This window comes from Leptonotus elevatus, chromosome 13, assembly GCF_054856555.1.
Source record: "Leptonotus elevatus isolate MCC_2025b chromosome 13, RoL_Lele_1.0, whole genome shotgun sequence".
Lineage (NCBI taxonomy): Eukaryota > Metazoa > Chordata > Actinopteri > Syngnathiformes > Syngnathidae > Leptonotus > Leptonotus elevatus.
In genome coordinates, this window is record NC_141251.1 from 15113446 (window position 1) to 15138925 (window position 25480).

Sequence of the window (25480 nt, forward strand, 5' to 3'; positions counted from 1 at the left end):
TTTTTAATTTTTTATATTTTTTATTATTATTATTTTTTGTTTTTGTTTTTTTATTATTTATTTTTTTATCAATTTTTATTTTGTATGTGGGCGTGTATGTGCATGTGCGTGTGAGTGTGTATTCATTAGTTTACCTAAAACCTATTAAAAAATCCCATACCATTCACCTAAACCAAACACTTCAGAATCCAGCCAGAGTCGTGAGGCCGTCAGGAGACCCGAGGAAGGACCAAAGAAAAGAAAGGAAAGTGAAATCCAGCACCGGCCAGACACCACCCACCACCCACCACCCACCGGGCTTCCAACCAGAGTCCTTCACCAACCCCAGAAACATCTAAATTCCAACAAATCATGGAGACCTCAAGGGAACAAAGGAGAGACTGAGGAAAGGAAGGAAGGACAGACGAAGCAGAGTGAGATCCACAGACATCAGTCTCCACCGATTCAACGACCAGAGGAAGAAGCAGATTGTGTCTGAGTTTCGATAGATGCTGGTGTGGTGGATCTGGCATGCATGAAAATCTCCACCAAAGAGGGGAGCCGTCGACCCCTGCCAGGACAGAGCGAGGATAGTGAGACTGGTGCATGGTCGCTAATAATAATAGGATGTATTTTTCTTTTATCAGCAATAGAGTTAATATAATAAGTTAAAAGCAGTAGGTGTACATGTAAGAATATGTTTGTTTTTGTGGCTTTAGTTTACACTGCACTGCATCATACTGAAGGGCAAGTCTATTTGGCAAAGGTTTCCTTACAGCTCGTATTGGATCTCAGGTGTTCCTAATGACATTTTCAGTGAGTTTAAATGAGGCAAAGATGACATAAAATGGAGACCTTGGTAATACTGACTGCGTTGAATAGTGTCAGCCTGTCGGTTCTCTGCTTACTGTCAAGATATGGATTGACAGAACGGCGGCCATGAATCATTTATAAAGACAAGAAGTCTGAGAAAACCCAATGTGACATTGTTGGTTATAGTAAAAGGCTACACATAACAGTAATATGATTCACCTGCCTTTTTTACATTGCCCAGTGACATTTGATATGTGCGCAGCCCTTATAACTTCGTTACCTCCAGCTCCTTTATTTATTCATTTCACTTTCAAAATATTTATCTATAAAACGAGACATTGCATATTAATCAACATTCATAAAAATGTAAATGAACCTGAGATATGGCTCATTTTCGTCCATGGTCCTTTTGTTGGATGTTGTTTGGCAAGCTCAAATAAATAATGATCAAAACAAGAGAAGAGTGAACTGATTGTGCTGTCTATAATGGTCTTATCTCCTTCGGTTATTGCTGCCGTTCTTGATCACAACCTCGGCAGCCTCCAAATTCTGCATTTTTAGTACATACTAATTGACTCAACATTGTCACATGTAGGTTTGTTTGTCTGATTCCTGTAAAGTTTACTTGATGATGTCTAATTGACTAAATAAAAATGGTGCAGCGTGGAGAGAGGAAATGAAGGCAGCCACCCAGCCAACAAAATTTGATTGTGCTTAAAGTTAAATAGAATAAAAAAGTTATACAGAATGACTAAAAAGCTATCGTGATGAGCCTTGAAGTCTCTATAGTCTAAACTGCAGTTATTTTTCAATTTTGAATCAACCTTTGCTTTATTTGTATATGTAAGGACAGAGTGATGTGCGATACAAAAAGAAAAAAGAAAAATCAATAGTGTACTCGTGGAAGAGCATTAGTGGATTGCCAAATATCACCATTATTAGTAGTAATGTTATCAGATCATTCAAACCCAAGCACAGAAGAATCCCTCCGTCATTCACTGTGGTTTATCGCTTGACTGCTCAGTGAAACAAAGCACATTCATTGATCCCAGGATATTAAATATTGATTCATGGATCATGATGAATCCCAGAAGCAGAAAATGAATTTCATCTTAAAGCGAGTATTTCACCTTTTGGTACAAAGCAATCAAGCAAGTCATCACCTTTATCAAAACAATGATGATGACCAGCTCCATGACACTCACACACACGCACCAAGACGGGGAACGTTGTGATAATTAGAACCTTCCTCGAGGGCTAATATTTGTTAGCAGGCAATTCTGCCATTTGTGTCACACTAGCTGTACAAGTCATGCAGTAATCAAAATGCCTTCAAATGCATCACAAACACCATCACAATGCAATTCTTAGATCTGTTTCAAGTGAGGAATGGTATATACACAATACAGAAATTCAGTGAAAACATACTCTAAATGGTTTGTTTTACTTGTTTATTTGTATTTCCTGATAATGATGATTTACAAAGCAAACTTGTTAAAAAAATAAATAAAAATCACCTTGATTTTTCCACTGCAGGTTTTAATGGCCTCAAAGGACACGAGAGAAGAAAAACATCATTATGTGGGGGAGAAATGTACCCGTAATAAAGCCAAATGGCACTGAGAGGTGCACTTGTCAAACATGATAAATGACACCGATGCACCCTAAATGTGTTTGGTGCCCTTGCCACATTGACTCCGCCCCCTGCAAAAGGTGGCCTGGAGCTCCCAACACTAAACCTTCCCTTTGGACTTTAAGACTGGCACAAGGTCTGATTCAATAGCCTCTCTCTGAAAATATGAAGATTTCTCTCAGAGATGTAAGAGGACAAAATTTGTTTCCCTGACACGTAATTAGTTGATCTCTTGTTTCTTGTGTCATCACTGTGCTTGATGTAATGCTCAGCTTCAGTCGTCACAAGCCTAACGGACTGTCTGCCTCCTTGTGTGCCCTCACAAAGTCTAGTCAGAGTAGAGTCAATTATGCAAATGATCACACACATAAATTGTGCACCCGTCATAAAATTAACATAAAACTCCACTTAATTCCTGACTTGTCTAGTTAGGGTTTACAGAACAATGACACAGAAGAAATGCTGCTTTAAATGGTTTACTTTGCTCATCACTTGTTACTTAAAAAAAAACAAAAAAAAACATTATTGAATAAACGTTCCATTCCAAGTTTGTCAGCTGTCTTCAAAGTGTGCAGCCATTGTAGATGTAGAATGGCTGCTGGCTCTCTGCCGAGCAATGTGAAACGCGTATAAAGAAAGCAAGGTAAGTCTCCGTAGCGTTCCTAAAGGGACGATCAAAACTCTTGAATGCGTGAATGATGAGAGCACAGCGTGGGGGAGGGTAACTCTCCCAATTGCATGTTGTTTCTTTAGGAACGCTACGAGGCTTACCTTGCTTTCTTAATACGCGTTTCACATTGCTCGGCAGAGAGCCAGCCACCATTCTACGTCAGTACGCACTGAATTGCGACGTAAATAACAATGGCGGCGTACATCCAAATAAAGTTTCTACAAAATGAGTTAAGCTGGAAAAGATTTTTGAAAAATGAATCTCATAGTTATTTTAGTAACAACCAAATAAATAATATAGAGCAAACTTGTCATTACAGTCGGGGTTCCTTTTAAGACTGCTGTTGGCACGAGCAAATAGAGCGCAATAAAGCATGCACGAATCTCAATTAGGATTTTCATTTGAATCAGAACCTTATTATAAAATTGCACATTCAAATCCATGAGTAATTACACCTTCTTTAACGTGGTCACCCAGACAAGCTCCTATTAAGCCATACAGCTTTGCAGCCGAGTAGCATGGGATTTCTAAACAAATACTGAACAAATGAAATGGAAACCAGTGTGCTCCGGTGTACTGCTGTGAAATAGAATCCACAATGCGTGTCTCAAGTTCGGGGAGAGGGCATGAAAATTGGAAAATGGATGATTATAGAGAGAGCGAATTACACTGGTGTGTCGAATGAAAAGGACGTCTGCTATATCCAGCTGAGATGGAGACCTAAGAGAAGGAGGGGGAATGGCATCAAATGAATGGAAAAGACAGGGACAATGATGCAGAAGAGGATAAACATTTGGCTAAAAATACATCTCCACCCCACGAGTGATCTTCTATTGGCAAAGAGGATGCCCGCTGAAAGATATCTGAGAGGCTCCTATTGTTATTTCATTATTCCTGGTGTTATGTGCTACCCAGGAGGGCGGCAACTTTACTATAGAGGGAGATGTTGGCTACTGGAAAACAACTCAAGTGAACAATCAACCCGCTGAGAGCAAATCGAGTAAAACAACGTGCATAATGATATCATTGAGGATCTCCAGTGGAAAACACAAAAATAAACTTGTTTCAGAACACACATTTGCTTTTGTAGAATTAGTGTCAAGCAAGACTGGAACAAGCCTCAAGGCCCAAAGAAATTAATTGAACTATTTGTGAAACACTGACAATATAAATGCGTTGATGATGATACAAAAGTAGAAAGTAATCCCGATACGCTTGGAAGTGCTCACAAACAAACAAATCCTTTTTGGTGGTGGTAGTAACAGGAAGTTTATAGCCACTGCAGTGGCCCAGAGTAATTGATAACATACCTCCAGGGGACTGTCAGATGCCATAAAATCCCCAGGATGTCATATTTGTCATAGAAATGTTGGAGTAAGGTGGACCAAAATAGAGAAAATGGTCCAAGTGCATGGACACGAGCACTCATGAATTATTATTATTTTTTTCAAAATGGGAGGCTGCGGCTGGTGGAAAAAGCATCAATCGCATATAGTAAACCAGCGCTGTATAAACATTTTCATTCGAGGACCACATACAGAGACACTGAAGGATGTAAGGGCCACTTTGTGACATTGAATTAATATAACTTGCTAAAACCAAGCAATTATAATTATTTTAGCATGTCTTTATTGTTTTGTTTCATGTTTTTTTTTAATATGTTTTGAACACCTGATAAAGGAGATAAGGCAAACAGTTTGGAATTTCTCATGTTTTAGGGGGGGGAGGGAGGGGGCACGGCCCCGTATCTCACTAGAATAGATCCGCCCATGCCCTGAGCAGATGTCCACGTTCAGAATCAATACAAGAGTAATCGGTAGATGACAATTTTTAAAGCAGTCTTTACTTCAGGATCTTATGTTTACAAATCAGCAAACACAAACAGCAACAAGTGGAGAAAAACATTTTTGCTTCTAACAGTAACACGTCTTAATTCATGAGGCATTGTAAGGTGAGATGTTCAATAGTTTCTTTGAGTAGCTTGAAAAAAGCTCTATACGTTGAATTTATTAGTTGAGGTAGTTGTCTGGTGTGTCACACCTAATAGGGATGTTGCCCTCACACACACATTAAATACACTTTTTCAACACCTGCACCGATAACGAGCGCGATTGGAACTGGACTTAATCTGCGACTAAATTTTGAAATGTCTGATAAAATTAATACTACCTGCACCCAATATAGTTGCAGGCCATTTCAAAAGTATTTTTTTTATATATTGTTGCTGCTATGTCAAAACCACTTCTGTCCATTTTCATAATTTTTTAAAAACATTTTTGGATGACTGCATTCAGTTACATCCCAAAAACATAAAAATGTTAAAAAAAAAAAGGACAACAAATTTTGTTTTTCACATAACAGCGACAATATACTGAGGGCCGCTAGAAAATGAATGGTGGGCCACAATTGGCCCCCTGGCCATATTTTGGACACCCCTGCAGCAAACACATTAACAACAACGCAGCCACAAGAATATAAATCTTAAGAGCTGTCTTTGTGTGTCGCAGACTGAATTGCAGAACAAGTGGTGGTAGTTCTGCGCTAGATTTATCGTCTCCTGGGACTGCTGCCCTGATTCATTCCCAAATGATGTTACACTCTAAGAGTTGACGCTTGAATTAATGCGGGATCAATTGGGGGTTACATGATTGAAATGTGACTTGCACTAATTGTGTGTGTCAGTGGCCTGCAAAGGTTAAAGAGGTTTTCTTCACGGTTTCAATATCCAGACGCTTCTCGGATGAAATATGAAATCTCCTTTAGTTCCGCTTTGGTTGTTTTCGACATTGCGTGGGACGCTTTCTCACAAAGAATCTCATGACACCGATTTAGCATCTTAATAAAAATAACCATTTAGTGTTTTACATTACATATGTATGTGTGGGAATGGAAAAGGGTAAGCAAACTTGTGTTGCTAACTTGGCGTTAAGGATAATAAGAAGTTTTGTCAGTACAATACGTGGGCAGTTATGAGCATGTTCTCTAAAAACGTGAATGTGTGGGCAAGGGATAGAAAAAGTGTGAGGGGAGGCCACCAGGGAAGGTGATATACAAGCAACAGCTTTTTGTGAGTAAACTAAACTGATATGTGTTAAAATGAGCAAAGTGTTTTTTTTTGTTTTGTTTTTATAAACACTGCATAAGGGCATTCTGTTTTTTTGTCTTTAATGTTATTGTTTGGCAGAGGGGGCTTGCTTAGTACCTGTTTTTGGCTCCACTTTTGTCTATTGGTTTTGACATTTTTTTCATACCTGAATAATTGATTTAAATATGACATAATGAGATAATTTTTTAGTAAACTCAACCCTGACATTTTGAGTGGCTGTTTCCATAATGTGAATCAGAATCTGTGTTCAGATTCAGCTTGATTAGCCCCTGTGGTTGGTGTCAATCTATGGTGTGTGCGTGTATATACAGTGTTTCACTTGTCAGAAAGTCAATTTAGTGCAAAGCTTCGAGGCACCTCGTCCATACACACTTAGGCAATAAACTGAACGTGTCAGATGATGCATCAGTTTCAAGTCATGTATTTGATCCTCTGTCATGGTATCGTTAGATGTCGGGATAGACTTTCCTCTCCGCCTCAATTTCATGTTTAGCACGAGCGCGGAGCTGAGTGTTAATTTAGTCAGACAAGTGGCACTTTATCTGGTGGGTGAGATGTTTTTTTTTTTTACTCATAAAAAGCCAATCGTGTGAAGTAGTACTCTCAGAGCAAATTCAAAAGCTGAATTAAAAGAGGTTGTGCTACTTAAAAATGAATAAAACATAATAATTGTGCATAGCACTAGCAGTTGGATGAAGACACTTGAGAAAGTCAAATTTAGTTGTCTTTAATGGGTCACTTACACTGCAACACATGAGACATGACCATTTTTAGTGAAGGCCTTTTCTGACTCGCAAGGACCCCTGAGCTGCCTTCACCTGCCTGCATGGGTTCCTAAAGATCTCCTTGACTAAATCAAATGCAAATTCGGCAAAATGTATTCATTACGAAATTAAAAATATATCCAATTTTAAGTGGGTATGCTTTTATAGTTAGGCAAAAAAATAATAATACTGTCTATCCCGCAATTGAAAGTTATAACCTCAATAATAAACATCCCGTTGAATGACAACCTCTGACTGTCAAATAAAACTGAGGTAATCTTTGTAGAGGAAGAATTTTTGATACAGGTCTTGTATTGGAACTCATTATTGTAGTCAGTGATTTTATTGTTTGACAGAAAAATTGGTAGATGATTAGGCCTGTCAGTGTCACTAGAGCACATTTTTCTGGCCGATACCTCCCCCCCCCCACCCACACACACACACACACCAACCCGCCCCCCCCGGAAACTGTCCAGATTAATGAGTGGGTTGTGTTGTCGTTTTTTTGTTTTGTTTTTTAATACTGCTGATATTGTGATGATGTTACAGCCAAAATAATAAAAGTACATTGTTATTAAGTGCAATTATCTTTCACACATACAACCGCATACTACCTTTAATGGCTGTATAAAATGTCTTTTAGCTCTTTCACAAACTCCTCGCTCATCTGATTGGAAATCATCAGAAATCTTTCTGTGCCAGCATTATATTGTGGAAAAGGTTAAAAGATACAATTAGCCTGTGTATTGCCATTCATCCAACATAAGTCATGGCTCCCTGCAAATATATCAGGTTCATATGTAGACAAACATACATGTAAATGACCTTGATCGAGTCTGAAAAAAAAAAATATATACATCTTGTTAATCAAGTAAAAAGTTAATTTGGTAATTATCGTGACAAGCCTATAGATGCCAATTGCCATTAATATATTTGCAATTTACCTATTCAATTTTATTCGTAATTTCAATTTATATGCAGTCAACTGATGACATTTTATAATTTAAAACCAAACATTCAGGAAGAAATAAAAGAGCAGACAAGAGTAAGTTATAATCATTTATAGTTCATGGTCATTTTCCTCATACTCATTCCAAGTACAGGTCTCTGGAAAGCAGAACTGACGGACAGAATGACAGAACAAACACAGAACTGTTGAAATGGACTTGTGAAATCTTTAGATCTTTGCATCAGCATCAAGCACACATCGCACTATTTCATAATGCCACTTGGAAACACAAAACAAATTCACTGTTCTTCATCGTTGTCATCATCACTTGGTTCTAATCTTTCTAATCCGCAGCACACTCGAGTCCGTCGGGTCGTTTTGGTGGAGGAAGGCAGTGATACTCCAGCCGCACACGTTCTTGTGCTCATTCCTCTCCTGCTTTGAACTCGTTTGTGCAGTTTTGGGTGGGCTGCTCTTGGCCTGGTTAGCGCTTGTATCAAAACTATAAAGGAACATGTAAAAACAGGAAGGGGGCTGGAAACATATGATGCAGAATTTTTCATAAAATTTTCTAAATGTCTAGCAACACTTAACATTGACGTCTTTTAAAATATTTTTTTTGGTCCTTTTGATTTTTCTTCCAAAAATGTTTTTGGAGCAGTTATCAGCATCATCATCTATACAACAGGCTATAAAACATCACATTATCACAGTTCAGAAAGCACATTTAGATGTGGTTGTACTGTATATAAACATATGTCGTGGAATAGGATCATTCGGCGTGCACGGCTCCCACATGATCGCGTCTGAGACTTCTAAAGACATTTTCTTGCTTTAGACTTCACATGATGCAGAAACAAAGGCCTCCAGATTTCTTACTGGCACAATGGACATTTTGTTCTTCTGGAAACAAAAGTCTTGTAAATGACACCGCATTTCAGTCAATTCAGCTCTTTTGTCCGTTATGTTCAACTGAGACACTCTGGCGAGCCCGTGGACATCTGTCAAGACGTTTTTTTTTTCTCTCCCCTGTGAATTTGCTGTCACTTTCCTGCCGCTTCCTTCTTCAAATCAAATGTTTGCAACACTTACGCATGGCGCCATGTTCTTTAGAAACAAAACAGCACAAACACGGCAATTTGAAATCAAACCATGAAGTTTGTAACCCATCTTTGCAAAGTGCATCTGTGCTCCTGTGGTGGCCACCAACAAAGGAGCGGGATCATCCCGCTATTGGAAACAAGTCGCAGATGGATTATGTTATTTGGTTGTTTTCAGTTAACTTCCACTTGGATGCCAGAGACATTTGTCCATCCACATTCTTTTCCCAGACACTCTTGAGAATGCTTCTTCCCTCATTATATCTTCTTATTACTTCTTCTTGGGGAAAAATGACTAAATAAGGTTCAATTTTGTTATCATACTGTACACAATAATGTCTTCATTTGTATTCTCCAACAATGTTCCAATCGGTCTGACGAAGACCGCCACTTTGACAATCACACGTAGTACTCCTTATCCTTGTTCTTCTTGTTCTTGTTGCAAGTCTTTGTGGTGTTGGCCGCTTTCTCTTTGACGATGGAACCGTTTGACTGAGCCGAGTTGCTGATGTAGTTGCGACTCTCGTCCACGTGATAGGAACCCTCGTCTCGATTGCGGTACTTGTACATGGCGTAGAGCAGGATGAGGATGCACAGAGCCGCGGCTGCTACGATGCCCACCACCATGCCTGTAGTGCTGCTGGACTCTCGGAAGACCTCAGAGGAGTCTGGGAAACTCTTTGGTCCGGCACCCGTAGGATTGGCTGCGAGACACAAAAAGACATCATGACTACAAACAGAAAGGATTGTTTAGTTTCAACAATTCAAGAAATGCAAATGGCAAGACTCACAAGGACCCAAGACAACATTTAAAAAACGAATATAATATACCTTGTGATGGTACATTGTGTGACTTCTTTATTATTTTAGTCACTTTATACTAACTATGTTGAGCAAAAAAATAAAAAGTGGTTAGATGAATATGTGAAACATGAATTCACATGTAAAATGGAATGTATGCTGTTCCACAGGGTTCAATTCTGGGGCCTCTATTGTTTTCATTGTATCTGCTGTCCCTTTGAAAACAGAGGTGGTTGTTCTAAAGTGCTCTATAAATATAAAGTTGAGTTAAGTGATGGGAGTCGGCGTCCTATTTATATGATTTGCAATGCCAAGTTGAGCAATTCTATTCCAGCACAACTAGCTATCTAAGAAAACCAAAGGAAAGATGAAGATGAAGATGAAGATGGGGAATACAAAAACACAACACTTTCCGAATTCAAGGTGAAGAGAGCCAGATTCGCTAAAAAGGTTACTCTCTCTGTTCATCTTGTTCACCAGTAAAAATAACCCTATACCTATGGCTTGAATCTGAAAGAAAAATCACATATTCTATTTCAATAAAGAAGGGTTTGGCGAATGTGCAAAGGAAACTGGTGCGGTTCAATACCATCAACAAGGTTAAGAACCACTGGTATACTGTGCATACAATTATTCATAGAATTAACGATAGATAACATAAATACAAATGTGTAACCCCAGTTACATATGAAAGCATGTGATTATTAATTTTTTAATCTAAAAAATACTGTGAATTAAAAGATGGTGTTTCTTATTTACCGGTCTTATTTCTTGGTCAAATTCAAATGACCTGCCGTCTCACTATTCCTAGTCAGTATTTACTTATTATGCAGCTATCAGCGAGCCTACAAAGAAAGTGGTGGGAACACAAGTCAGGTTTACCTGATACGAATGAACCACAGAAAACTGAAGTGACCTGTACCACTTAATGGAAATACTGCTTAATTTGCTTCGTCTAGATATTTTTTTTAAACCTTATAATACCATATATATATATATATATATAATATATTGACTGCTCATCCTCAATAGTGATACATTGCCATTTGAAACATGATTTGTTTCATTATTTCCGCCTATGTTATTATAAAAAATAAATGTATTCTCGTGCAGCGCAGGAACTCAAAACCTTCTAAATCAAGATACAAATACGCCATAAAACCTTCATCTAAACCTCTTGCTAACCATGCTTTAAATTCTTCAACGGTCATAAAGTCTTACATTACTCATTATTAAACGACCAGGGAATGTAATACAACGTGTCTGAGTAGCAATTGATTTAGACCTTGCCACCACACGGAGGAATTGAAGGGACCCCTTAAGACCTTTAAAAATGTATGAGGTGAAGATACTTGCAGATGTGGTCTTATATGCACGTGCTTGTCAATTTCCCTTTCCCATCTAATTTGTAGAGTACATTATCCTGATGATATTCCCTAAATATAACTCTTCACAAATGGCAGAATGAAGGTGATATTCTGGAGGAGGAGGATGTGCGATATCACTGTAGTGATTTGCTCAATTTAGCAATAAAGCTAACAAGTATAATGTGTTAATGATTGGGAAAAAAAAAAGTCCAGTTTAAGCGCACAGCTCATTCGATGTTTTACAGCACAGGCATGAATGAGCAGACGCACGTTTGGTAAACGCTACTGAGATGACTCACTGAAAACAAATCAGTCAGTGAAAAACAATTCCTCAATAGACTCAGCAGATTTTTTTTTCCAAAGGCTGTCCTCCTCTGTGTTTTGAAACGTTGAAGCTCAATGAGGCATATTTTGAAAACACGTCAGCCCCCTGATATCATTCGGTCCTCCTGGCACGTCTCACTGTGTGTTTTGTTGCAGTCATCAGTTCTGCTTAAGCTGCCTTTGTTGCATTGGAGAAATCCAAATACACCAAATTTGGAAATGAAAGCATTGTGGTTTTGCCAGACTGAGGTATAGAAAAAAAACATAAATGAGGGATTAACAGCCCGAAGCCAGCTGGGATAGGCTCCAGCAACCCCGCGACCCTTGTGAGGACAAGCGGTACAGAAAATGGATGGATGGATGGATTAACAGTTCAGAATTTACTTTTGTTGATGTACACAAACCAGTAATAACAACTTGGACTGGACTTGTGCGTTATTACGTTAATATCACTAATGGAGTTGTGTTTTAGTATAATACAGTCTACATAGCACTACAACAGCAGACTTTAGACTAAATCAAATTCTCATGGGATGGCTTTGGGTATTCAAATAAAAAACTTTGCTTTGACTGGTACAATATTAGCAAATACACACACATTACACAGATATGTCTATTTTAGAGCGCCCATCTCTTCCAAAATAAAAATATGGGATGAAGACCGGAGCGGGCAGAAGTTTCCTGGGCTGTCTGGCGGGACAATGTAATCTTGCAGTGCCATGAGACATTCATGGGCAAGAGGAGATTTCCTTTGGTGTGCCGAGTGTGACTGAGCGTTGAAACAGATTAGCTCTGCTCTTTACATGGGCACTTATTTTGTGGGACAGGTGTGAAGAATGCTCTCGCTTTGTGGGCAAAAGCTGCTGTTTGACACGCCTCTTAGTCAGCTAAGCCGTGGTACGAGCATTAGCTGCAGGTTAGCTTCGTATTGTATTTGCTGTCAAGCCTTTGCCCGGGGTCAAAAAGGTCAGTGTGTTTATACAAGTTTGTAGTCATGACGATTTAGAAATGTTTACCCATGATACATTTAGAGGACTGTAAAGTGAAGCCAGAGTTCAGAAGGGTGGTGGGTACCACTTCTTTACATCCTGTCCGAGCATCTGGGGGTGGGGTTTATGAATTCATGGGAATGCAAGCAATATGACATTATAACTCACTGGTAGCGCTCTACGCTCGCAAACAGGACACATGGTTGTGTTGCGGGTTTGATCCCCGCCGCCACCAACAATAAATCTTGAAAAGATCTTAAAAAGTAGGTCACCCCTGATTTCGAACATCATATCCTCAATTATTTATTTGTAAAGCAACACTTTAAAAGAGAGTGATGTTTTTTGTTTTATTTTCTACACATACATGGCATCTTTGAGTATCATTTAAGTATCTCAAAGCCAGGCCATGTCCTCTTTTTTATTTTATTTTTATTTTTAAGAAATCTAAATATGGTCACCCTAGTGGTGGGTTATGTCATTTCTTCATGTCTAGGTCTTGGTTTTGAATTGGTTAACAAAAGGCTGCTTTTGCACAGACCTTGCATAGCTTCAGACAATCGATTGGCTTCTTTGTCAGGTCTTATGCTCGCCAACACACCAGAATACAGATTCAATATACAGTGCTTTGAAAGTCTTATGTATGGACTTATTATTATATTTTATAACCAAGCAGTCACGGTTCGAGGCTGCAAGTTGTTGTACAGATGCCATTCTGCTTCTGCTTTGTTGAGGTGCCCTTGAGCATGGCACTAACCCCATGCATGTGTGGGGTCTGGTTCTCTGTGTGGCGTGCAACTACACAGTTGCTTGCTAATAGAATTTCCCTTGAGGGATAATAATAGTATAAAGTAATTGCAAACATTTACTTAATTCTTAAAATCACTTTGTAAAATCCCCTTTATTTCCCTTTCAGTTCAATTAAAGTAAACAAGGCAGGTGTGAAAACGCTGTTAAACACACAAGCAATATGAAAGCCAAAAAATCAATCTCTCACTGCTATATCCCATTTAATATCTTAAACAAGAATGTTATGTTGAGCCCAGTAATTAATTGATTAATACTGCGTTTAGTGCCGCAATGGGAGCTTTGTTCTGTGCCAAAAGATTAGCATTCATTACAGCTCATTAGTACGTTTGTGCTCAGTGTTGTCTATCGAACTACCTGAAGGCATTGAGGATTTCATTCCAAGTGTATGCGATCTATGACGGATATGATGGTTACGGATGATTTTGGAAGCGGTGTGATTGTGAGTAAACCTTGGGCTTGCTTTCCCTCACGCTGGCCACGGTAATGTGGCGAGGACGAGGCCTTCCAGACATTCTCAGACCTCAGTTAAAAAAAACATCTGGCTGGTTGTTCATCAGCACTCTAGTATTGACTCCACTTATGAATAATTGGTCAGCACCCTCTCCTCCAACTCACCCAGGGGTAACATCAATCATGAAGCAGATGACCCTAAAACACAGTGCAGCATAGCAGGGGTGCACTTGAGAAGCACTCAAAGTAAACTCAAGGGGTAAAAAAAGCTGCCAAAATAACTGAATCCTTTCAGTCTAATTGCAGACATAACTGTAAATGACGGTATGACATGAACAGAATCACCAAGTTAGTCTTATTCTTTATTCTCAAGAACATTTCAGTCATTCTGTTTTCTGTCACAGGTGTGCTGGGATTCCTAAAGATAGGATGCAAAGGGCCAAGTTGAACAGTTTCTTTACATTAATATGCTCTAGGCGCCCTCACTAGTCTAAAAACAATATGGAATATGACTTGAGTAAAAAAATCCACCCATTTTTATCCATCTCAGCGGGCGGCCATTTTGTCTGCCACTTGCTGTCGACTGAAAATGACATCAAAGTGCCTAAACGACCTAACTTGCAAACGCCGCATGACCAAACTCGGAAAACAGGTGGGCCATGATGGTTGTTACCTGAGCCCATGTCATTTTCAGTCGACAGCAAGTTTAAATGGTGATTACAAACATCAGAGCTGCACAATGTCAGCTTAGAACATAAAAAAATAATAATCTATTTTGGTAAGATCAATGGAAACACAATAGACTTGTAAGAAACTCAATTCAACCTTTACTTCTCCTAGAATGCTCACATTATAATTTTTACAGAAAAAGGTGAGGTTGGTGGTTCACCTCGTTTTAGCCTGACTTGTTTGGGAAGTTAAGAGCCAAGAAGACTCCGATTCTTTCCTGTCAACCAGAATTTCAACAACAAATGGCCCTCAACAAAGACAATTTTTCCTCATTTGTATCCAGCAAGACTCTCATTTATTTGGTAATTGGCAAGAGTGTGCCGGGTGACAAAGCTGGATGAGGCAAAACACGGAGGTTGCTTCAGGTCCGTGCTTGGGGTAATGAAGCAACCAGGACTACTTAGGATTTATTGAACAGTCAGCGTGAGCTTGACCCACCCCCCACCCACCCCCCCTTTCTCCCTATAAAGTTAGAGTGATAATAGGCTGAACGAAGGCAGAGAACACATGGACAATTGCATGCACTATCAAGTTCTGAGTTAATGCATCTGACAGTTTAATTCCGAGAGTTATTTTGGCAAAAAGACCTGGAAGAGACAATTTGCTTTCAGCAGCCTGAAACTCTACAGTTGGGCAACACTATACAGTAAATTCTGTAGAGTAAATTTTTACTCTAAACCAAGTCTATTTGGTCCCACACTAAATAGAGTAAAATTTGGAAGAGGGTTAAAAAAAAGAAAAAAAGTCACTCAAGGGTTGAGGAACAAACCCACAATTTCAGGTTGGGAGACAGCCAATTTACTCCCTACATGAGCCTGTGTGTCAGTTTATCGCTCGTCACCTGGGATCTTCGTAACTCCAAGAGACCAATCTTGGATATAAGCAAACAGTAGGCGTGGCATAGCTCAGGTGGTAGAGTGGCAGTGAAGGTCGTGAGTTCGTTCCTCAACACTTGTGTAACTTTTTTAATTTAATTATTTTTAATAAATTAGTAACATTTAGTCAAAATCTGCCCTTGCAAAATGTACTTAGAATTTCTGAGTGAAAAAGCTTTGATAGTTGGTTTTTTTCATGTGATAGCTTATGCTGCACAGATGATCAAACTCAATGTCCGCTACAGGCACAGACAACAACCCCCACCCAATTTAACACTATTTACAGCGATCGAAGGGTTTTAACTGCTGTGATGCGAATGCAATAAGCTAAATGCTATGCTAACCACTACGAATTACCTGCCCGCCCAAACTACATTGACTACAAAACAAACGCACCCCCGCAATTGCCCCCCATCGCTTTTGTTGTGGACGTTTTTCAGCACGCAGACAGTAGAAACGCAGGCACGATTTTTTTTTCTACAGACAGTTCTCGGAATTGACGGAGCGGATATCAGAATTTAAGACTTGAGTCAATTAAATTTTAGACCTGGGATGAAAATATTGGTGTTTATAAATACATTTAAGGCCTAAAATGTAAGTTTCTAATTTTAGACTTTTAAATACTTTTTTAGACCCCGTGGGAAATTGCACTCTAAGATGCCAGTCCTGGAATTTTTCTGACACATCTTTCTGTCATTTCTAGAATGTGTTATTTTAGGGAAAAGTGGGAATAGGACACCTTTAGCCAGGCTTGGTTGGCCGGCTCTTCAACACATTGGTATTATTTATTCAGATTAGCATTATAGGATCTGACTTCACATATCCCAGAGCGCAATCTGCTGACAGGTCACTGTATCAGCTGCAGTGGAGCCAAAACACTTATTAAATCCCTCTTTAATTATCAGAGTGTCCTCGAGAAGTGTACTTGTGACATGCTGGCAGTACGACCGATGATAGCGTGTGAGTGAGCTCACGCTAATGGCGGATGATGAGCAGAGAGCTGAGTGAGCATGAAATGAAGTCCTTGTGAACATTACTTAAAGGTGTTTCATTTAGCCTGGTTAAAGGTGTGGTGTAATTGAAGCCTCTGCCCAGAGGAGCTTCCACAAGAGGATGATTTATTTGGCATTAATTGCACAAGACTGGCGAGTGGACACTTGATTACTTTTGCTCTTAGATTAGAAGGTTACATGATTTTTTTTTGTACTTCTAGTGGTGATAAAGCCAACAGTAGCTCCACATTATGATGACAGAAGATGAATATTGTTCTGCTTCAAGTTCTTGTCAGATGGACTATGTGGATGTGTTACTGAAGTTTTTGACACAACACGTTTTGTGGACTGTCAAAGTGTGAAGAAACAATTGTTAAAAAAAAAAAAAAAGGAAATGAATGCAAAAGCTGTCAAGTGCCATTTAGAAAAAACGGAGAGCTATACCTACTTGCAGACTGCCTATCATGGCATCATTTGATAGTGTGTTTGCTAACCCTGCAAGATCAAACGGCTACTCCAGAAAACCCACTGAAGATAATGTTAGATTATAACAAATATTTTTTAATTGCAGAAATCACCAAGTGCCACATGCAATTTGGTGCTTTTACCATCATCTCCATTTAAGCAAATCATGAGCCCATGCGTATTTCTGACATCATGAACACGTCACTCGTCATACATGTGTCCTCAAAAATGGCTGAGCCCATTGTTTCTCATTAAATTGCTGTTAATATATCTTCAATTGTACTTGAAAGTGAAAGTTAAACACGAAAATTGCTCCTGTTGTCACTTCAGTGTGGGATTTGCATTTGTTTTTCCTCTCTTCAACAAACAACCTCAAACAGGTCAACTGTGCAGCAAGAAGGAATTCATAAGTAGTATGGATTTATATTTGTACATCAGTTATACTGTATGGAAAAAGACACAATTTACATGACTCATTTGGCGAGATTGGTGTTGGTGATCACTGATCCGGTCCGCATTTCTACGAGAAAGCTTTCACTGATGTTGGTTGCAGTCAAGCAAGCCAACAGGATCTTGAGTAATGAAAAAAGTGGAAAAATGTGCAATCCATGTGACCTTTTGCTCCTGCTGAAAGGTTCAAATTAATTGTTAACCTACAGCCTATTAAAGGTTAAAGGTTATTTCAAGAGATTGTAGTTCTAGTACGCTGAACAAAGCATGATACTTACAGTGTCAGTGGAATTGTGTAATTATGCGAATATATTTCAGCTTTTAAACCAGATCATTTTCTTGGAGTTTTCTGATTTTGCAATTAAATAACACCAAAGACCTCTTTGAAAGACTGTTTCAATAAAAGTTGAGTTATTTTCCAAATAAGCCTCTTAAACGCTCAACACATATTAGAATACCATCAAATAAATAGATAAATACATATCAAATTAAATTGATTAAAAAAAAAGAAAAAAAGACCTGCAACCAAAAACATTTTTTTTCGAATTTTACTAAATTTCCCCCAAAATGGAGCTATAACTTATTTGAATTCTTCTTCTTTAAACTCTTCAAATATATAAAATCTCACACATTTCTCTCTAGAATTATAGCTAGCTAGATAGATAGATAGATAGACAGACAGACAGACAGACAGACAGACAGACAGACAGACAGACAGACAGATAGATAGATAATATAATTCATCCCAGATTTTTTCATCCAATGAGGGATAAAAATGAAAAATAAAATTACACATGATATAAATAAAATATATTAACATTCAGTTTTCATTGACACTATCAGCAAGGTACTACTTTAACAATATGTTAATTAATGGGTTAGTATTTTGCAGTGGTGTGAAACTTAATTGCATTATAATGACTATGTGTCTATTTGGGGACCTCAAACATGTAACCCTCCAACACCACTGCAAACTCAAATAATAATAATAATCATCATCATCATCATCATCATATTGTACAGTGAGCATCATGTTGTGCAGGGTCATTGTACTGTATATGATAATTAACAAGTATCATCTTCATAAATGTGCATTATTACACAAACACTCAAATGCAAATTTCCCTTATTCATTTTAAGCCATTATCAACTTTGGCTGTGCGCCTTCTCTCAGATAAGCAAAGTCTTCTATGCCCTACTTAGATTTATAAACGGACACATTGTGCAAGCATCAACGTCAGCACATTCTAAAGATGAGTGGGTGAAAAAAAGGAAAATAATTGAAAATATAAATATGGGGGATCAGCAAAGAGGCAGCCTGACAGTGAGTGTGAAATCCTGTTTTCTTTCGGAACACACAGGATGAGCCTGGGATGGCATAATCCTCAATGAAAAAGTATTGGGAAAAATACCAAAACTGCATATGACTGAACTAAAGCTCAATTTACTCTTAAAACAACGTTGTGCCATAATTCCTCCTGGCTTGGTGAATTTAACTGTCAGTTAAGAGTATTCATTTGCCACTTGATTTATCAGTAAAAATAATACTGTTCCTTTGCATAAATGGGTCTATTATAGCAAAGCTCAAACACATAGGTATAGTTGGTAAAATGCAGAAAAATAACAAAATGGACATCATTAACCCCAGCTTGCAATATTTTAGAGAATGAAAACATAAAGGGATAGTTTATGAAATGTACAAGGCTGCATACATTTCAGCATTTAAGTTGTGGAGGGAAAAAAAAGATAAATACGGTTCTCCCAATGTGATGCAGAGTGGGTGTTCTTTACTCCCTAACAATTTAGGACCATACCATTGTTGTCTGCATTGCCAGCTGGCCTTACACCTGACAAAAAAGCATCGGACATACTTGCAAGGTGACTAAATCCCACGGGTAAAAGCCTCAGTTGTTTGTTTTTTTTAAAGTGGTGAGTGAAAGAGAGCAAGGTTTACTCTTTACTCTCTTCTCTCCCAGCCTGCCTATGCGCGCTTCCCAAATAAGCTAAATAAGCCTCCTATTATAGTAGTCATGTTAGTATTCCTCTGTGGGTTTCGGAACCAGCCGAAGGATTTAATTTGCTGCCATATGATCTAATCACAGAGGGATTAACAGGTGATAAGCGTTTGCGTATTCTCCTGAATTTCCATGTTTTTAGGAGGTTAGATAGATAAAAATAGGTCAATGATTCCGTTTAACCAACTTACTGCTAAAGAGTTGAAAGCAAAATGATCTTGTGCTGACCACAGAAAGTTTTGTTTCGCTCTTTTTGATGGAACAAATGTTTTTGCTCTTCTACTGACTCACTTTAAGCAAGAGACGCTGGCTTGTTCTTGGCAAGATCCTGATAGATCTGATTAGCTAATAGATTGGACCGGTAATAATTTTAGAATAAGAGAACAAAATTGGATGCTGCCATTGTTGCCACTAGAGCACATTATTGGTACGAGACAGAAAATGCATGGTGTTGGGCAAAGATTAATTTAGAGGCGGTTTGATGACCTCACACTGATCAATAGAACCACTAGATGGAGTGGGTAGTCTGGACTTAATTGTCTCCACTTTTTTTCTCATCACTTCAGAAAGCCTTTAAAATCCCTTTATTCATAGGTTTAGCTTTAATTCCTTTCCTTGCTTGGAAAGGTAAGAGATTAAAAGTTTGGCAGCATTGCAAGTTGATATAAAACATTGTGCGGCAAACAAATCTTTCCTTGAAGTTTGTGTTTACCGTGAGTCTAACAAAGGATGTTACATCCATGCTGGTGTAATTTTTACATAGAGGATCCTTCTATGAACTGTAGCTCATGTGAGCTCTAACACACACACACACAAAAAAAAGGATTACTTCTCCTCGCAATTTGCAGTTTAATTACCAACACAAAATAATGTCACATGTTAATATGATCCTTACAACATGCACAACTAAAGTGACCTTAAGAGAACAAATACGTAGTTCAATAGTCACAAGAAACAGATAATATAACACTTTAAGCAGAATGGCGTTATTGTTCAGGAGATTTTCTCTCTCATTGGAATTTATTTACAAATTATAAAAGCCAAGAAGAGCTTTTAACTCATTTTCTCCAAAAAACGTATAAATACGTTCAATTTTAAATGTTTTAAGTGTCCTAAAGACGTATTTATATGTTTTTTGTGTTTTTTTTCTCTTATGCTAGAGCATACAGAAGGTTTAAATGTAGCCTCTCAACTGCAGAGAACGGATGAACAATGGTAGTAATGACAAAAACGATAGCAGGTGGCAGCAGAGTATAAGAGATCAACCAGGGCCATGTTGCAAACAAGCTGATATCCCCACAATTCTTAACAGATTTGTGAATAATGATGAAACTTAGATATTCTAATGCTAATTGCTGCAAAATGGAAACAGATAGAAATATACTTTTTTCATTTTTTTTTACTGATGAAAGAAGAGACTCTAATCTTTCTCTGTGGGCCTTGCAAAATCAGTCAAAATCCAGTAAAACAGCCGGGAATGGCTGGGAATGAATGCGTTAATTGATTTTTAGTCTAGTAGCAACAGTCTAAGCACCACATACACTTCACACAAGGCCCTCAATGAAAACCCATACATGCTGATGTGAAACAAGATCTTCTTGTCATTTAAGGTCAGAGTGGTAATAGTTGTTTTTTTTAAATTTAAAATTCAACAAAAAATGCCAAATGGCTGTTTCAGATCCTGTGTTATTCCTCAGTGTCATAGTGATGAACTACAGCACATAGAGAGACAAACAGACAGCCATCGAGAAATAGAATAAAAAAGATGACTAACCTAACCCACCTGAGCTCGGCTCACAGGGATCGATGTCCTCATCATCGCTTGGACACTCCGCTGATGCCACCAGCAAGTCCTCGGTTGTCTGCAAAGAGAGAAATGCATTCACAATTGAGTGGTGAGGGCAAGGAGTCCCACAGGTGAAACTTGCTAAGCATGCAAACTGGTTCTGTACTCAATGAATATGAAATCGGATTATCGTGGAAAAGCAGAGGCTATAGTTCTGTGTGCAAAATGTCAGTTCCAAAGCTCAGCGCCTGTCTGCTGGGTTGAAAATGAGAGAATAAAGTTCATCCCAAAACAACTGATGGTTCATCGTTCTGCCACCGTAGACACTTTCCAGTAAATTTTAAGGCATTTCTGAAGCATTGTATTCAACATTATTTTGGTATGTTGGTCTATAGTCTCACTTTCGGTTAGTTTCATGCTTGAGGCCATTTTTTAAAGCATTACTGGTGCTCCATGTTCTGTTAAAATGTTCAATTAAGGCACACTTCTATCACCAACATGCCACATTGTCAAAAAAATAATTACATGGCATGCCTTACTTTTGAAAAAAACCTTAAAGCTGAAAGTCCACAGGATATATCTTCATTCCTGTATTTCAAATGTTTGCATAAATATAAATATAATGGATGGTTGTTTGTTGGTTTTGCATAATGTTGCCTACAAACTAAGAAACAGCAAGCAAAATCTAACCTCCCGTTGGCTGGACTCATGTTTCATTCATTCAGTTGGTGCAATGATGTCTGACAGCGCATCACAATATGTTTGCAAGTTGGATTAGTATTGACTTATGTTAAGGAAATTAAAGATGATGTCATTTAGTTTAACATCCATTTGGATGCAGGTAATCTGATTTAATCGCACCTACAGCATTATTTCAACATTTGCAGTGCAGATGAACATCATCTTTACATAAAAGACCTGGGAATTATCCATCAAAGGAGATGTGATGAAGGGCAGTTGCCGGAGAGGCTGGCCGGGAACGTCCGTCCAAATGTAAATGTAATTTTCGGATGTACAGTGTCTGCCATCCAGATGGTGTAGCAGTCTGATCCAAGGGTGCCACATCCATCACGTCAGCCTCGTGATTTGTTTTTCCTGGCGTAGGATGTTGACATGTTACATTCACTGGCAGAAGTTTGGGGGATCATGGAATCAATACTCCCTCGCTCCTCTTCTTAACTTATCGCAGTCATCTTCTCTCAACCTCCCTTCCTCGTGTTCCTTCCTTCAGATTTATGTGCAAGAGGAGAAGTGGAAGAAGCCTGCCACGTAGGTTAAATCACCACACAGTAGGCTTTAGTGGAGGTGTACGGCTGTAACACCACTGTCACGACCACGTTTTATTTATGGCTATTAACAGCAAAGTGAAATCTGTTGATGGTGCACTGCTTTACTCACAACTCTCCTTGTAGAATTTCTAATAGTGTTCCGTTCCGTCTTCAATTCCGCTTATCCTGGATCGGGTCGTGGGGGCAGCAGCTTTAGCAGGGAAGCCCAGACTTTCCTCTCCCCAGCCACTTCAGCCAGCTCCTCCGACGGGATCCCAAGGCGTTCTCAGGCCAGCCGAGAGACGTAGTCTCTCCAGCGTGTCCTGGGTCGTCCCCGGGGCTTCCCGCCGGTAGGACATGCCAGGAACACCTCCCCAGGGAGGCGTCCAGGAGGCATCCGAACCAGATGCCCAAGCCACCTCAACTGGTTCCAACACACCACCAGGTGGTGATCAGTTGACAGCTCTGCCCCTCTCTTAACCCGAGTGTCCAACACATACGGCCGCAAATCCGATGACACGACTACAAAGTCGATCATCGAACTGCGGCCTAGGGTGTCCTGGTGCCAAGTGCACATATGGACACCCTTGTGCTTGAACATGGTGTTCGTTATGGTCAGTCTGTGGTGACCACAGAAGTCCAATAACAAAACACCGCTCGGGTTTTGATCGGGGAGGCCGTTCCTCCCAATCACGCCCCTCCAGGTCTCACTGTCATTACCCGTGTGAGCGTTGAAGTCCCCCAGCAGAACGAGGGAGTCCCCAGGGGGAGCGCTCTCCAGCACACCCTCCAAGGACTCCCGAAAGGGTGGGTAATCTGAGCTGCTGTTCGGTGCATAAGCACAGACAACAGTCAGGATCTGTCCCCCCACCCGAAGGCGGAGGGAGGCTACCCTCTCATTCACTGGGGTAAACCCCAACGTACAGGCGCCTAGCCGGGGCACAATGAGTATGCCCACACCTGCTCTGCGCCTCTCACCGTGGGCAACTCCAGAGTGGAAGAGGGTCCATCCCCTCTCGAGAGGATTGGTACCAGAACCCAAGCCGTGTGTGGAGGCGAGTCCGACTATATCTAGTCGGAACTTCTCAGCCTCCGCGACCGGGCAAGGGAAACAAAGATCCAAAGTTTGTGTTCATCATTGGGGTCATTTGAGCCATGCTTTGTCTGGTCCCTCACCTAGGACCTGCTTGCCATGGGTGGCCCTACCAAGGGCATGAAGCCCCGGACAACATAGCTCCTAGGCTCATTGGGACACGCAAACCCCTCCACCACGATAAGGTGATGACTCACTTTCTAATAGTGTTTTTTTCAAATATATACAGTATTATCAATTTAACAGTGTAGTTTACACATAATACATAGGCTATAGGTAGAAATACTTGGATGGAAAAATGATGTTTCCCAGTGTTAATAATAGTCTATCAATATATCGGGGAACACAATTTTCTTTGAGTTAGGTCTGACAGCCATTTTCAAAACATTTTTTAGTTGCGGAATCCAACCTTGATCTCAGTTGTTCTCTATCACATTACATTTTTGAGCTATATAATTCCCATTTACTAATAATAAATAAATACATAAATAAATGCCAATAAAACACTAAGATGGGTTAGTTGCAAGCTTCGAAATATAAAACAAAAAAGATAATGAGATTAAGTGAAAAACTAGCACTAACTCTCTCAATTCCATTTATGCTAGCTTTAGTTTACCGCATGCACACTCAATTGTGGCTGCACAAACAAGTTGCCAAGGAGCTGTAGATGAGTCCAATCATAATCAGATTTTCTTACTACAGCTAATCAGCGGAATTTTGCTTATCTCGAGGGTAAGTTGTGGAGAAATAAAACTTGACCTTGACGTGCTAGAAAAGTGATTTTAGAATCGGCATGCTAATTTTAGTTGTAGCTAACCAGCATAAAAATCTAACTCAACAGATTTTTTGTTCAAATTATTCCCCAGACTCAATGTAGGTATTACTTCATAAAACAACAATTCCACTTGCAATCTCAATGTCTTTATGCATACAATATGTGTGGAACTAGTTAAACTGCCTTTGAGCCACTCTTACCATAAATATTCTCATGCTCTTATCAAAACATTGTCCCGTGTTATTCTATAAACCTCTGCATCCTCACCAAAATGAATTGTCATGCGACAAAGCATCCTGGATTAGAGTGTACCATACAATCTGTCTATGGAAACTGGGAAGTTTGTATTGGGAAGCTTACTGTCGTCTCAGAAAAGAACACTTAACTCTACAAAATGTCTTCCCCCCAAAAAAAAATGTTCATAGATTTTCCCACCCTTTTCCAATAACACTGTGCAATTCTAGGCGAGTTCATTAGCTGAGTAGAGTTAGATTTTCCAATCTAAGCAGCATAATTCACACAGGAGAAATGCTCCTATAAACAAGATACTTATAAAGCGCTGAAAGCAACGACTCTGGGCAAGCATCATTATTCCAGCAGCAAAGTGCTGAAGCCCTTGTGGAACAAGGAGAGTAGCTCATTTATCTGCCACTACTCCTAGCAACAGAGAGCACACTCCAGTGGGATGTGCCGGAAAAGCCTGGGGAGACAGTCGGTGAGTGAAACACACACCCAAAAAAAAAAGAAAAAAAAGAAAAAAAAGAGAAACCTGCTTTTAGGGATCATGCAAAATGCATGAACATTTTCACAGTCTCTAAGTACATTGTCATGTGAGATTATTTAAGTGTTGGGGGATATTGCTAAGATTGAGCATAATGAAAACTTTCCCAACAGAACGTTATGGGGTCATAACGTGTGGAGCAATCAAATCTCATTTAGCACCGTTTTTCATTCTCTACGGCTGGATTTATACTATCTGTTCCAAGTGAGCAATTTTTTTGCTCAATTCAGATTCAGATATCTGCATGGCAACATAAAGAGAGAAAATAGATGTAAGTAAATAACAAAACCGAAGTCAATGACCATTTTAAATGTAAATAGCAGAAACATTAATTGTTATATACAGTTTAACTGTTTGGCTGGTTTAGAGTAACCCGGGAATTACTCCACCAAGCGCAGATGGCAATTCATTTCCTACTTTAATGCACCATATTTCCTTTTCTATGCTTTTGCTGAAGTTTAAATTTACAGTGGGCATTTTCTCATTTCAAATCTATATA

The 25480-nt window shown here is 39.2% G+C and overlaps 1 protein-coding gene across 18 annotated transcripts in view; it reads right to left on the reverse strand.

Moving 5' to 3' along the window:
* Window positions 1-8011: 8011 nt before the first annotated feature.
* Window positions 8012-25480, reverse strand: part of LOC147163971 (neurexin-1a-like) — a 231865-nt gene continuing 214396 nt past the window's right edge. For 14 of the 18 annotated variants that reach the window (XM_086092253.1, XM_086092254.1, XM_086092249.1 and 11 more), the window contains 2 exons: window positions 21053-21140; window positions 8012-9718 (listed from right to left, as the gene is read on the reverse strand). In XM_086092253.1, the coding sequence (XP_085948379.1) occupies window positions 9414-9718; window positions 21053-21140 (393 nt within the window). In that variant the 3' untranslated portion in view covers window positions 8012-9413. The remainder of the gene's footprint in view (window positions 9719-21052; window positions 21141-25480) is intronic. The other 4 variants (XM_086092257.1, XM_086092256.1, XM_086092258.1 and 1 more) reach the window with 1 other exon arrangement.